We start from the raw sequence: 13,205 nt of genomic DNA, 5'->3' as shown, positions 1-13,205 counted from the left end.
GACCTTTATGTCTAGAATTGGGGGACCAGACCCAGTGCCCACATAAGTGAGCCCTGGGTGGGGCCAGACACTTATTGCTACTGCTGCTGACATTAACGTACATCATTGCTGTGTTATTGTGTATTCATGTGTGTGAAGTCCTAAGGAATGATGTAGCACAGGTGGCACAGTGTGGGTAGCTCTGCAGGAGGAACAGTTAGTGGGTCCTCTCACAGTGCAGGGGAGCTCAAGGATGGGGTAGCCGTGCTGGACCAAGACTATCTATGCCTCTGAATTAACTGGTTTCCCCACCATCCAAGCCTCCTTTGTCTGTGATGTGATGCATTCTTTTCAAGTTTCAGAACAAGAGAAAAAGTCCAAGATTATACAGAGACTCACCTGGAGAAGCCTTTCTCCTCTTTCTTGGACCAGGAAGAATGAAAGCCAGCATTTACCCTTAGCCAGGGTTTGGCTGTAAAAATAGAGTGTGAATTAACACAGTTATTATTGTCTAATTCCACACTATCTGTCATCAGAATGTAATCTTATAAAACTCAAATCTCTTCAATGAAAACAGTGCGCATTTTATCCTATGAATTGTACCATTCTTGTATATTTTCTCTTTTCAGAATGACACAGTTGCTAAATAAGACATAGAGTTAGTTATTTGGGTATTTTGGCCTGAAGTTCAATAGTATGTGATAAAGTTCTATTGCAACCTGTTAGTTCCTCACATGAAGGGAATTATCTTCTAAGAAGAGGACCAGGTCACATCATTTTATGGCTGTAAACATTAGTCCTATTTATCTAAGGCTGGACTAGCTGTGGGACTCTTGTTGCTGGGGGCAGGAAACAGGAGAAGAGGAGAATATGTCTTTCTCTAGAGAGTAGGAATTCCCAGACTTTCAAACTTGTAAAGTCTTTTAAGAATGCCTGAGAGAGAAGTATAAGAGAATATCATTCCAGGCTTTTCCTGTAGCAGGAAACAGTTGCTTAGTGGAATCAGTATTAAAATTGAGGTTCTTCATGTGAAATGTGGAACTGACTTTTTTTTTAATATTAAGAAAAACTTGAATCCCTCCCACAGTGGGAATCAGTTGAGGTACTATGTAAGAATTAGCTTGCAACTCTCAGCTAACGTTAAAGCCCTTCAGTCCAACAGCAAGAAGAAGTGGTAAAGCCTTTGCCTCTTTCTACGGGAAGCAATGGGCAGCAGAGCTGCCGTCACTGATGGTAGAAGCGTTACTGACGTTCCCTGAGTCACAGCGTCTGTCTCTGTCTTTCTAGCGGTGGGCCTAGCAGCGTGCCAGGAGCCTGCTCTCCCGAGCAATGGCATCAAGATAGGAGACCGGTACATGGTGAACGATGTGCTGTCCTTCCAGTGTGAGCCTGGGTACACCTTGCAGGTAGGCATCCTTCTGGGGTGGTGAGGGAGGCCCAGCATGGGCCTCTTGGTGTTCATGCCCAATGTAGCTAACCTTGGCTACATTGTGGGTTCTTCTTTTTCCCTCCCTTTATCCTGCTCCCAGTTTTATTCCCTAACACTAGATAAGATAGAAATAAAGATAGAGAGGATAGAGGAAATAGGAAAATCCCTGAGTCTGATTTCTGTCCTTATGTTTTTTATTCGACCATGGCTAACAAACTGCAACCACCACCCTACATGACCAACAACCACCCACCTGTCCTCTCAGGGCTCTGACATTTATATACCCTCTGAAAAGTTCCCAGAATTCCAAGTGTCACACAGTCACATAAATTACCTGCAGCTGGTAAACCCACACCTCTTCTAGAGCACGGGACAAATCATAGTCAGCCACTTAGGACAGTCCAAAGCAGCCTGGCATTAAAACAAAAATTCATTCTCATAATATTTCTGTTTCTAAAAGAAACCAAGACTACAGAAGCCTCACTACACCCAATGTTCATGCGCTGCATCACATCCACGCAGCCAGTTTGCCTTGTTCCCTTTGTTCTGTGACTGAGCGATGGATACAGGTTGTAAAATCATCATCATTGGAGTCAGCTTTTAAATGCCAAAGCACCTCAGCAGACCTCTCCATTTTGTTTTTAAACAAATTATTTTGTTTCAAAATTATGTATTCTTCTCATTATTGTGAGAGAAAAGCTAAGCCCTTCCCCCAACTTGGCCCCTGGTGATGGGATATACTGCTGAACCTTGAGCACCAGCTCATTTGCATTTCCCATGATTCCATTCTGTTAATTACCACTAGGGACAAAGGAACACTAAACAGTTTTCAAGAAATGCTATAGGCAAGTTTGGCTATACATTTCTACAGTTTTAAAAACAAAATTATGAAAGACATTTCTATAAACATGCTATAAATAGACAAACAGCGAGATGAACGCTGTTTCTGTTGTCTGTTTTCTGTTTTAGTCACGGGCTACAAAAAGTAGTGGTCATAGCTCACCCTGCTCCTGTTTGTGTTCCTCATGCAACTCATATCTCAAAGTAATTTCACACACACTTAGAGTAGCACTAGATTTGATGTACCTTAGGGGCCATCTCCAAGCTGCACTCTGCACCTAACTTCATTAAACAGTTTGAGTAAGAAACAAAGAAATGGTGGCATGGTATGCAATGAAATAATGGCGTGGTATACAGTTAGTCTCTGCATATATGGGATTGGCCTCGAACTAACTCAGGGAGCCAGGGGCAGGTGGGTTGTTGTGAGTTCAAGGCTAACTTGATATACCTACGCAGAGAAACCCAGTCTCGAAAAACAAAAGAAAACAAACAAACAAAAAAAAAAAAAGGAAAAGTTTTTATTATATAAATGACTAACTACATGTATCATGTTCATGAAAGCCAGACTGTAGCTCACAGCCCTGGGAGCTTGATCAAGCTTGGTGCTGCCTTAAACATATGGACTCTGCGCACAGTGTGTTGTAGAAGCTGAGTTTTCCCACAGGGCTCTGGAGCTCTGTGATAGAAACACATGCTTAACCAGGCACAGGGAGGCTAATTAGGGTGGTTCCCTGGGCTGAGCATTGTACTTGCGCTTATTACAGCAGAGAGAATTCTATAGCCTGTATCATGAATTCTACATGCAAAGACACCTTACTTTACTTCCGTGTGCTTTTTTGGAGGCAGGGTGTTTTTCCATTGGCTCTTGTTAAAACTGACTGAAGTTGCATCAACATATTCTTCTTTTCTCCCATGAAATCCACATCTCAGCATTGCATCTTCCTCTGAGTTCCATGTTATTTTGTGCTAAAGATGTGAACTTACAGCTTTTGTTACCTTCCTTTTTTTTACAATGATACGTTAAGACCTCGGAGAATAAAGCCTCTTTCAAACAGGAATTTCCTGTTACATAGGATTGCTGTTCTTCCTAGTCACACTAGCCTATGAACATACCCCAGGTTGCATCCTCGCCCTCCTCATCAGATGTAAGCCACACCCTTGTCTTTCCCATGATCTGTTCTGAGCCTAGAGTTGGGGAATATGTTAATATCTACAAGTGCAGATGTGGGTACTGAGCTGCTTTTGTTGCTAGCATGGCTCGACTAAACACTAATGACTTTGCACGCATGGACCATATATTGTCCTGCAAAGCACTGCTCCTACTGATGCTCTCACAGAGACATGTGTACCCTGGAGTGAGACTGATGGACAGCACGATGGCGCTGATATCACAAGTTGCCAATAATCCAGGAATATCTGAGTGATCTTGGAGACCCACCCAACACAGATGTGGTCTCATGCTCTTTTAAAACATAAAAACTCCAAAAGTTGCTCTTTAGATAAAACCTTGAAGATAAAAATCTTCAAGATCCAATTTTGTATTTCATCTATTTATGCATATTTTGTTTGAAATCACTCATCCAGAATGTTTATGGCACTATCTTTAGCAGAATATGCTCTAGATTTGTAATAGATGACCATTTTACTGGTAGTCTTCAATAAATATCTTTAAAGGCTTTTGCACTTTATGGTTAACCATAATTCAAAAAGAAATTTCTTAAATATGATTTAATGGGCCACAGGATATACACGCACTTTAGCATCAAACTGTCTTCTTGAAAAACACGTATTTCCAGCTGGATGTGACGATGCATGCTTTTAGTCCTAACACTTTGGGAGACTGAGGCAGAGGGATTCAGAGTTTGAAGCCAAGCAGTGGAAACAGAGCAAAACCTTGACTCCAAACCAAATATTGTAGTAAAGACAATGGCAGAGCTTACATTTGATGTAGGATCTAAGAAATAAACATAGTTTTCCCTTAGAACTACTTCTAAAATGCCAATGGTAGTGAAAAGAAGAATTTAGTTTTGTAGCAGAATAATTAGCTCTGGGAGCCAGCCACCTTATCTTTGTTGATCATGAATGCAAATTTATGCCTCCTGAGTCCCCAGTTGTACCGTTTTTTTGCCTCAGTCACCTTACTGTGACTTGTATGTGGCGGATGAGATGTTTGAATGAGACAAGGAGGAACGGCAGAGATAATCACTGAGTCACAAGAAGGGAAAGTAAAACAGAACACTGAGGGGCCAGCTAGAGGAGCAGTTCTCAACCTGTGGTCTGTGACTCCACTGAGGCAGAATGATGCTTTCACAGGAGTCACCTAAGATCATCTGCTTATCAGATACTTACATTATGATTTACAACGGTCCCAAATTAAAGTTATGAGGCAGCAACAAAAATAGTTTTATGGTTGGGGCAGGGTGGTCACCACAACATGCAGAACTGTACTAAAGTGTCACAGCATTAGGAAGGTTGAGAACCACCGATCTAGAACTTTCTGTGTAGAGACAGTTTAGCACAGTACTGCCTCACAAATCTCTCCACTGCTCTTTGGCCTTCAAAAGAGGAAGTTTAGGTTTTGACTATGGAAAGTAGAATTGTGTTCTGTTTCGAGCACCACAAGACCCTGAGTTGCGAAGATTGATTTCACAGCAGACAAGCAGCAGCAGCAGCAGCAGCAGCAGCAATGAGCTACCTCCCGCCAGGCAGGGCATACTGAACCGCTTGTTATGCTGCAAAGGTTAGGTAGACAGTGAACGAGTGGCAAATGAAATGTCAGGAAAATTACCCCAAAATAGGCTGGCAGCAAATTCTAGCACACCATCCTCTCGTTCCATAGCATTTTCCTCCAGTCACTCTCACCTCTCTAGCCAAATGCTATAACACCGCTGTTGCTGGGGAAATAAGACATACTTTTTCCTGAGGCATGGTGAAAATTCAACAGAAATGTTGCCTTTTTAGATAGTCAGGGTTTGTTAGTGAAAAGATCATGTCTATTGTAACTGATTGGTTGACTGATTGATTGATTGACTGACTGATATTTCCAAATGGGACCCATTAACGATGGTTAGATTCACAGTTTTTAAAGGGACAAAGAGCAGTCAGTCAAATGTTCCCACATATTTCACCCCTGCCCACTGTGCTGAATTAACATGAGCTTCCTGGTTTTGTTTTCAACAGGGCCGCTCACACATTTCCTGTATGCCGGGTACCGTCCGCCGCTGGAACTACCCCTCTCCCTTGTGCATTGGTAAGCACACCTTGCGCAGCCTCACTGAGTGACCCTCATCCAGCCAGCTTGCTTCAGCCTGCACCCTTGCACATCCCACTCCAAGCACACATTGTTAGAGACCACAGTCACACCTGCTGAAGTCACAGGATTACAGTGACCTCCACCCTGTGGAGTCTGGCAGTTCAGCTTTTGGAGGCACTTTGGATCAGGCTACAGAGAGGAGCTCTGAGACCCCCCAGCTCCAGGTGCCAAACAGTTCAAATCCATGCCAAAATCCCCATTTATTAATTTATGAAGGAAGATGGTAATAGCGGTGACAGGCTGAGTGGTTTCTCCAAACGTTCTTTTAGCCTCAGGAACAGCATGTTTGCAAAAGTCAAGCTCAGAATTACAAGCAAGTCCTTGGATCTCTGGAAACCAGTCTGTTTGTATTCCACATCAAAAGGCCCAGTGACAGCTATGTGTAGACACCCTTATTAGCACGGCCTGTTGAGCAAGGGGACCCTATGCCTGAGGTCTAAAGCATCCAGTGCAAACTGCTTGGCAGCCAGCCCTGCTCCCCTTCCCTCAACTAGAACCGTGGATAGCTTCCCCAGTGCTGGTGGGTTACATTGCGGGTACAGTGTTGTGGCCAACGACAAACCTAGCAGCACTAAATCTGTCATTATATAAGAGGTTCTTAAGTTGTTTATCATGCGTTCTTAAACATGACTTTTGGGTTTCCCATATATTGTAGCCATATAGTATGGAGGAAATCTGTTGCTATTGGGTTATTGGGTTTGGGACAAACCTTAACACTACCTGTCAGATTCCTCCCCTTAGCGTCTGCCCCTTGTGCCTGGGCTAGCTGGCTTCTCCTGAGGTTTTGTGCCATTCACATCAGTCACATTATCCTCTCACTACTGGGAGGACATTGATAAGAGTTGTGCCTGGCTCATCATCCTGTTTATCAGGCTGTTTATCCAGCATCAGGACTGTATCAGTGGCTGTCTGATAACCTGGCTAGCTGTGGCAGAGGCTGTCTAACACTTCCTGAGCCTGTAGAGTTGTCACATGCAGATCTCTGACGTCACCACCCCACTCAGGGCAGTCCATATAGTCTGCAACTGCTTTAGGAGAAAGGGCCTTCTGGGTCTACAAATCAAGCAACTTGGAATGTTGTGGCCTATCCTCTGGGCTGTCTTGGTTTCAAGATTTACCCTGTTGAGGACCATGACAATATAGTTTACTAGTCCTCAAGGTCAGCAAGATGATAGCTGTTGTGTGTTTCATCAGCATGCTGATTTCCCTGCTTCTCAAACAAGTTTTAGCCATGCAATGTATTTGAGAAATACACAGTTTAGCTGCCTTGAATGGGACTCCGAACAGAGGATAATGTATGGCCCTAAACATCGTGAGCAAACAGAACTCCATGTTCTACAGTGGCCTTGCTCAGGAAAAGAACTCCAATTTGTATTCACCATCATATGCTCTTTCAAGGAAGCGTTCTTCCTCAGACGCCAGTATTTTATTTGTGACACCCAAACATAAAATTTTCTATTAACCTGTTTTCCACACAAAGGCTCCTTGTGTAAAATGGAGGTTTGTATCCCAGCCTTGGTCTGGAAGAAGAAGCTGAAGGACTTTTTTTTTTCTCTTTTTATGTAGACCATCCATCTCCCTGTGAACAACTGTTTTCCACAGGTAGCGATTTAAATTCTTTCAGCTCTGAAGTGGAATTGATTCCCAGCAGACATATTCAGATTAGGGCCATTGTGTTTGCTCTGTGCTGTATAAGAAATTTTTTTATTTGAATTTGAATAACTAACTTACGTTAGCAAGACATATGACTTTTACATGTCCCTTAATGTGTTTTTATATGTATATTAGCAAATACTGAAGTTACATCCACTTCTACAATTTTGGGCAAGGCGTGCAGTGAGATGCCCCACGTCAAAACTCAAACAGGACTCTAATGAGGCTTAAAGACTGACATAAGAAATCAAAGTATTTTGTAGCTGTTAGCTCGAGATTTATCTGAGCTGAGGAAGGTAGAAGCAGGAGTCTGTAGAGAAATAATATTTTACTCACTGGCGTTCTGGAAACCTCATGTCCTAATTCCTAATAATCGCAGAACTAATGGAGTCAAGGTGCATAAGCCGCTTTCTAGCAGTCACTGAGCACCAGGCTCTGTTCTCAGAGCTTAACTAACACTCCTTTTTAATACCACATCAAGCCCTGGGGGGGCTGGGCAGCTTGCCAGGGCCCCCAGAAGAGAGTTAGAATTCATACTGGGGCTACTGGGACTGGAGATTCCTTGGTCTATGGGGTTTTCAACAGTATATGACTTGTGACATGGAGTAAAAATGCATATGCTTGTGCCGGAACATGGGGCATCTGCACAAAATGAGACATACAAATCCAGGAAAAGGCCAAGTCCCTGATGTTCCAGATCAAAGATCACCTGTTTTTTTTGTTTTGTTTTGTTTTTTAAAGGAATAGCATGTGGTCACTGACTGCTTATGGAGCGGGAGATGATGGCATGAGCAAAATATGAGGAGGAGAGGGCCAGGCCAAAGGTGCAGAAGTAGCTGCAGCCTGGCCATTATGGAACATAGCAAGCCTGGGACTGGAGAGATGGCTCAGTGGTTAAGATCACTTGGGTTCAGTTCCCAGCACCCACATGGTGGCTTACAAACAGCTGTAACTTCAGCTTCAAAGGGTCTAACACCCTCTGCTGTATCAGGTACACAGAGATATATGTACAGCCCAAATACTGTATGTATTTTTTTTAAAAGATGGCACACTGGCTATGGAGTTCTCTCAATACCCCAAAGTAAGGGAGATAGAGGCCACACCTTTAGGGAGTTCTGGTTTGATGCTGATCAACTGGATCTTTTTATATGTACAAGGCTGACCTGTGCTGGTAGCTCTCACATCACCAGAAAGTCACCCAGTGCCCAGTATCTAGATGCCCATGGCATACAGCACACTGCTCCTGCCAGCTTGGTGCCAGCACTCACTCATAATGGCTATGTCAATCCTCTACTGAAGGGCTGGGGTATCTAAAACAGATGCCCATATTTCATGACCTTGCATTTATTTTAGTCATGCTCAGAATCAAAAGGGCCTTCTTAGAAATGTCACCATCATTGGACACTCATCTTCCTGTCTTTGTGGCCATTAGCCATGTTCCATTTATTTGCCCCCTGTTGGTGGATAACCATATCTGTCCTCCTTTCAGTTAGAGGATCCTATGTGGAAAAGTGCACTGGTTTAGTCTCCGTACAGGTGTGTCTTCAGCCCAATGCAGGCCAGGCACAATGCCTAAGAAAAGTCTGAACTTCACACCTGAGTCTCCCCCACTGGCAGCTCCACCCTAGACTGCTCTCTAAGGAACAGACATCCTAGCTTCATCTGAGCTGGCATCTAGAACCATAACCCATGGCAGAAGATATCCTCACGTTTATAAAATTATTCTTGAACAGACAGCATGTTTAAACCCAGTTCTCAATGATTGTCTCGAGGAACTGACCACAGTCATCAGGCTTGGCTTTTCCTTATTTCTTCAAATGAATTTTGCCCTTGGGATGATCTAAAATAATTGGAAAATTTAGAATCCCTACTGTGTATGCTTGGGGCTTTTGGCAGTGGCTTCTGAAAACATGAACTGAGCACTCAGAGTAAGGGAAAATTTTCACATTGTCCTTTAGATAAGAAGTGACATCATTTGCATCACTAATTGAAAGTACATGAAATTGTCTTTTTAGCTGGGTATAAATGGTCAAACCCTAGGGCTCCTAGTCAAGCAGCCTTGTAGCCAACACAAACAGATATTTATATTGTTATAAAATCTGCCCTGTTTCTTTACTGGAAAATATCAGACAGAGTAGCACAGCATTGCATAATTTAGATGCAGACTTACTATTTTCATGACATGGAAATTTCTGGAATAAGTGGTTGGAGAGTTGCATTCCCCACTGGAAGGGGCTCCAAATATCAGGGCTACTAAGGACACTGGAACCCCCAAAACAGAGAAAGCTGGAGTGTCTGGGAGAACAGAAGGGCTAGCTCTGTCAAGAACCTTCAGGCCAATTTCTAATTCTCTTTGGCTCGGGTTCCATCTGTGAGATAGGGGGTCATTTGAATACCGCCAGCCCTTATGATTGCTGTGGGGCTTCAGGGATGGTCCTCATTTGTGTGCCCACAGCAGGAGCACAAAAGAACAGTCAGTGGCGAGGTACCAATACTACCAACAGCAGCTGTAAAGCTAAAGTTGACTCAGTGGCCACCTGAAATACACTGTTCAACTAGCTGGCCTTGGCTAAGGGCCTGGAGTGTCAGAGGTCAAGTCAAGAAGAACCTCCCACAATGTGGATGTAGGCTGGGCCCTTGGGTAACTAGAGCCCATGCCCCAAATGACAGGCTGTTGTTAGTTACTACCCCCAGGTCCACAGGCTGTCTCTTTCCCAGTGTGGTCCAGTAAGCTGTGTTAGATTAGATATGCTTGCTGAACGCAAAACGCTAGGAGACTCCTGTGGTCTTGTGTTGAACAGCCACCTGCGGAGGGACACTGACCAGCATGAATGGAGTGATCCTGAGCCCAGGCTTCCCGGGCTCATACCCCAACAACCTGGACTGCACCTGGAAGATATCGCTGCCCATCGGCTACGGTGAGTGAACCAGGCATCACTGTATCCCATAGAGTCTTCCCGAGTGACTGATGCATGGCACTCCATTGACTTTACTGTGTTTCTAATTAAAAGTTGATTTCAGGTTTATGTAGTGCTTTGATGGAACAACATTGAGAGCAGAAAAATATTTTTAAATTTTTATTTAGCTGTGTGATTCTCTTCGAGGCAAATTTAATTAGCTGGATGGTGCTGTGACATGGTACCACTAAGTTATCAGTCTCTTCATTTACTATCTATGCCTGTTCTTGTCTAGCTCTAGGGTTCAGGAGTGGTGACTCTTTGTGGCAATTTTTAGGGCCTTCTTCATGCTCTGGCTGGCACCTACTAAATGCAATATCTAACATAAATTTGGAAATATCTTATTAACTGTTTACTTACATATTATCTTGATAATTGTTTTATGAAATTTTAAGATGTATTTGACTACTAACTTTCCAACTTTCAGGTTATCTGCTTCAGAAAATGTGCAGCTCTGCCATGAACATTAAAACCTTATTTTGCCCTGACTTCAGAAGAACATGATCTTTGTGACAGTATCCAATTCTTTTCCACACCACTCTTTGCATACCTTGTGCCTTCCTTCTCACTGTATCCACCTCAGCTGGCCTTCCAGTTCTTTTATTTCCTTCTAAAGCCACACTGTAGGTGCACCAATGGAGGGACTCAGTGGAGGTCCCAGGTGGGAGAAACTAGGCAGCTAGATACCAAACACTTGGTATATAGATGAGGAGTACCAGAACCTATTTAAAATCACTGACCTAGAAGGCCATGGAGTTTTCAAAGCATTTCCATTAACGAGCTATGTTCAAGACAGTAGCATGTGGAGAGAACGTTGTATAGGGGACATAATTGGACAACTTGGTCATTAGAGAACATGTGGGACCATGCAGTGAGATGAAGTCCCTCCCTGGCTCAGCCACATACATGACAGCTAACATCTGATTAGCTAGGCGAGGTAAGTGGACGGCTTGGAAGGACAGCCCAAGAGGGCCGGCATATGGTGTCTTGACCCAGGACTTTTTTAGGGGCCGTAAAGAAGGCAGGTGGCAAAGGACAAGAAAGAAGACAAAACCCATGAGTAAGAGTTCAGTGGCTTTCCCGGGAAGACACCACGTTGTAAAGATTGCATCAGTCAAAGAATCAATTCCATCCAAGTTTAACTTCGTGAATCAATGAGTGGTTGGGGTCACTTATGCAAATATGGTTGAGGGCTTACTTACAGACACATAGATATCTCAAAAGCAGCTGCTTCACCAAAAGTCCCACCACAGCGTGGACAACAACAACCGAGGAGTGCGTCCTCAGAGCCCCCTGGACAACTTACAGACAGCTTAGATGCTCAGAGACCTCCAGTTTCCAGCAGTGCTTATTGTTTATATATAGTATTATGTCAGAGCTGTGTGAACCTTGCAATTTCAGGAACTTCCTGAGACTTCTGTGTTTTATTTAACTCTCAATCCTTGCATCAATTCTTGTTAAGCAGCCTTTCTCCTCCCTCGCTTCCTCTGGGTTTTATATCTTTCTGTTCCTTTCTGGGCATCTTACTCTGGGCCTTGGGGAAGAAGATTGGATGATGTAGATGCCTGGTTATTAAGCTGATATATCCCATCAATAATCACTTGGTCTCAAGAATCTGACCAGATGTGAGTCTCTAGCACATTTTTTATTATATAAAGGAGTTTCCTTCGATGAGTAGTTGAAGATGACAAGAATAGTAATCAAAATAATATCCTAAATCGTAGAATGGTTGGGCCATGTGGTACTGTAAGGAAAGTATAGAGTCCTAATGGATATTTGCTATACATGTAGGAGACAAGTTAATACTCATAAATTCCATCAGCTAAAAATGACCACGTTACTGCTTAAAGCTTTGTCAAAGTTGGAAAGCAAATCCTTTGCCCAGTGGACTCTGCACTGTCACATGATCTTCAAAGCATAGCTACAACCAGAAAGAATGCTATGTAAATTTTATTGCAGATAAACTCCTAGATCGGCTCTCTTGCCATATTCATAGAGTTTTAGAATATTCTGTCAAGTAATGAAGGGATGACTAGGTTGTGTTTGTTCTAATCCCATCAGTTGGTAGATGTCAAGCTGGAGGAATTTTGTTGGAAATGAGATAGCGATACAATCCTGCTTTAAGCCAGATTAGAGCCAAACTCTGTTTTATTCGCTGACAGGTGTTAGGTGCTATGATATGTGGACAGATACTTTATCCCTCTTAAAATGATAATTTTGCTCACAATATTATAATTGTTCTGATCCTACGTCCTTTTCAAGTTTAATTCCATGGAAGTAAAAGAGCCGCCTTGTGTTCACCCTTCACTGTTCAGATGTTAACTGTCTTCCATGTGGTTGGCTCTTGATGTGGCTGTAGCTTTCGAATTTCTTCTGAATTGTTTTCTCCAAGAACAACAGACTGGGCATGCCTTCCCTGCCCCTGATGAGGACAGTTGTGTATCCACCAAGATCATGTAAGATGAGAGCTAAGTAGGCAAATGGCTTCCGACAGGGTAGTTGGCCTGATGCTAAGTCAACTAGAAGGACAAAAGTTTGATGTGTGTCCCTCCAGAAAGTTTTCCTTGAAAGACTTTAAATGTATAGAATCGTTTAGTTGTTTATTCCCAACAGCTTCTTTCTTAGCTCTTCTTCATAGTTCTTCACTTACTTGACTTTTTATGACCCCATTCATTCCTTGGTTATTTGCCATTTTCTCTGCATCTATACTTAGGATTGCTCATGTAAGAACTGGATTTAACTTTTCCACATAGGACATAATAGAGTCAATGAAAAGTCACTCTTTGCCATCAAAATCAAAAGAAAATGAAAAGTAATCAATGGCAAAGCACTGTTGTAGGCTGTAGGAGACCCTGGGCTTGCTCTCTAGAGCTATATGAGGGGAAAGGAAAAAAAAACAAGAAAGTAATTTTTCTTTTATTATATTATTAATATTCACAACTTAGTCTTCATTGCCAAACTCTTTCATGGATTTACTCAAAGACTGAGCCATTGGGGTTTTATTTAAGATTTTCAAACAAATTAAAAGTTTAGA

At 42.8% G+C, this 13,205-nt stretch overlaps 1 protein-coding gene across 2 annotated transcripts in view; it reads left to right on the top strand.

Moving 5' to 3' along the window:
* CSMD1 (CUB and Sushi multiple domains 1) overlaps window positions 1–13,205 on the top strand; it is a 1,521,983-nt gene that overhangs the window by 1,394,481 nt on the left and 114,297 nt on the right. For both annotated transcript variants that reach the window (XM_084758080.1, XM_084758079.1), the window contains exons 38-40: window positions 1,267–1,385; window positions 5,429–5,498; window positions 10,016–10,132. In XM_084758080.1, coding sequence (XP_084614206.1) covers window positions 1,267–1,385; window positions 5,429–5,498; window positions 10,016–10,132 — 306 coding nt within the window. The remainder of the gene's footprint in view (window positions 1–1,266; window positions 1,386–5,428; window positions 5,499–10,015; window positions 10,133–13,205) is intronic.

Source organism: Acomys minous (assembly GCF_964271855.1).
Source record: "Acomys minous genome assembly, chromosome: 15".
Lineage (NCBI taxonomy): Eukaryota > Metazoa > Chordata > Mammalia > Rodentia > Muridae > Acomys > Acomys minous.
The sequence above is the reverse complement of the archived record's forward strand: the minus strand, read 5'-3'. Positions and strand labels throughout refer to the sequence as shown.